Here is a 1,812-nt window from a genome sequence, read left to right on the forward strand (position 1 = left end):
GGGGGGGGGGGGTGTTGCATTTTTTAGAAGTTCAATGATGAGAGGAAAATCAAATAAACGGGGCCAGCAATTACCTCCTCTTCAGCAGTGAGAAACAGGGTAAGGAAGGCCCTTTGCTGAAATCTGCACCTTGGGAACTATTTCCTATGCAAGGCAAAGCAGATTTATTTAAATAAAATCAATGATGACTGATGTGCATTTATCTGCCCTGATACAAATCATTCAACACCCCACCCCTCACCCCCAGCCATTATTCCCCTCCTACCTTCAAAACTCCCAGCAAACAGATAAATCCATGTAATGGCTGGTACAAAAAGGACGGTCAGAGAGGCAGCCAGGAATTTCCGTCGCCCTCGGCAGATTCCCAGCATTCTCTCAGGAGTGCAGATTCCCAACCCAGTGCTGTTCCTATGTCGGAAGCAAATAGTCCACAGCCTCCCACATATTACTCCCTGAAAGGGAAAGGAAAAAACATTTTAACAGCTTATCTCTGTACCGAAAGTTAGACTATGCCAGTGTTCCTAAAGAGTTAAAGGAACAAAGCTAAAAATAGGGTTACTGCAATTGCAAAGCAGTACCCATTTCAAAATTATCCACAACTACTTAATAATAAAGCAAGTTTTAGAAGTCAGACTAAGACAGTAAGTCAATAAAACACATCGTATCACCTAAATACACACTAAGCTAATCTTACAAAGAGACATCACCTTTATTTGGTTTTTTTGCCACCCTTTTATTCTACAGAAACGCTGGGTTCTCTGATGCCAGTGTGTGCTGGTGCCCCATGGCAGATAAGAGAAAGCCACCCGCATTTCTTCACCTGCTCCCAAAGAGCAAAAGTCACACCAGTGAATCCATGAGCTGGCTGCAGGTGGTCATGAACTCAAGAGAGTGAACTGAAAAACGAAAAGTGAAGTTTGGGGGCAGAAAGATGTTATTAAAATGACCCACTCTGCTAATCAAAAAGCAATGCTGATGAACTGCTGTATAAACGGGGAGAAAAGAAAGAGCAAAATGGGCAAGGAAGCTTCTTTAGTCACAAAAGGGGTTATCGGGAGCTTTAGACTGTATGCTATGAGAAAAGAAGGGGATTCTGGAGAGTACCACTGTTTTTATGAGGAAAAAAAATAATTCTGGTCTTAGTTTGTTTAAAATAATTGTTCTGCATTTCACAGTGGCCAGAATAGCAAAATAATCTGATGATTTTTACTCACAGGAGAACAAATATACCCACACCAGTGCAGGCATGCAGGGCATAAAAATAATGTTTCACATCATTCGCTTTTTTTTTTTAAAAAGGGAGGAAAGGCTAGTGTTAGACTAGAGAAGTTGGAGAAGGAAAGGGAGGTATTAAATCCATGCAAATCTAGTTCAGGTTTTGTGTGAAAGGGCTTATGTTTTCTAATTTAAAAAAAACAATCGGTCCGCAAGCATGATAGGGAAAGAAACACAGACTCTGGCAGTACAAGGTGGTTAATAACAGTGCCCTTCGGCTTATGCTTAAACTAGCGCTAGAGTTGAAATAAGCAATTACAGCATTTCTAGACTGACATATTAACAATGGCTACTGTGTCTCTTGAAAATATGTCTTGAGCTCTACAAGTCCACATATATTGCAGTGCAAGTCAATTCTGAAATCAAATTACAGCAAAAATGAGAATTATAGACAAGAGAAATAGGTTCATACAAAGAACTCTGCTGCTGGAGATACCTGGCTACAGTAATCAAGCAAACTTAGAGCTGTTCCTCGAACGTTCAATAGAGCCCACTTCACTACACTACAGTTTAAGAGTCATGATAGTACTCTGACCT

General features: G+C 40.6%; 1 protein-coding gene across 1 annotated transcript in view; it reads right to left on the reverse strand.

Moving 5' to 3' along the window:
• The window catches only part of LARGE (like-glycosyltransferase), a 206,257-nt gene extending 205,818 nt beyond the window's left edge, over positions 1–439 (reverse strand). Inside the window, exon 1 of the mRNA XM_010585370.1 lies at positions 266–439. Coding sequence (XP_010583672.1) covers positions 266–371 — 106 coding nt within the window. The 5' untranslated portion in view covers positions 372–439. The remainder of the gene's footprint in view (positions 1–265) is intronic.
• Positions 440–1,812: the final 1,373 nt, after the last annotated feature.

The sequence above is a fragment of the Haliaeetus leucocephalus genome, unplaced genomic scaffold (assembly GCF_000737465.1).
Source record: "Haliaeetus leucocephalus isolate CR32 unplaced genomic scaffold, Haliaeetus_leucocephalus-4.0 Scaffold101, whole genome shotgun sequence".
NCBI lineage: Eukaryota > Metazoa > Chordata > Aves > Accipitriformes > Accipitridae > Haliaeetus > Haliaeetus leucocephalus.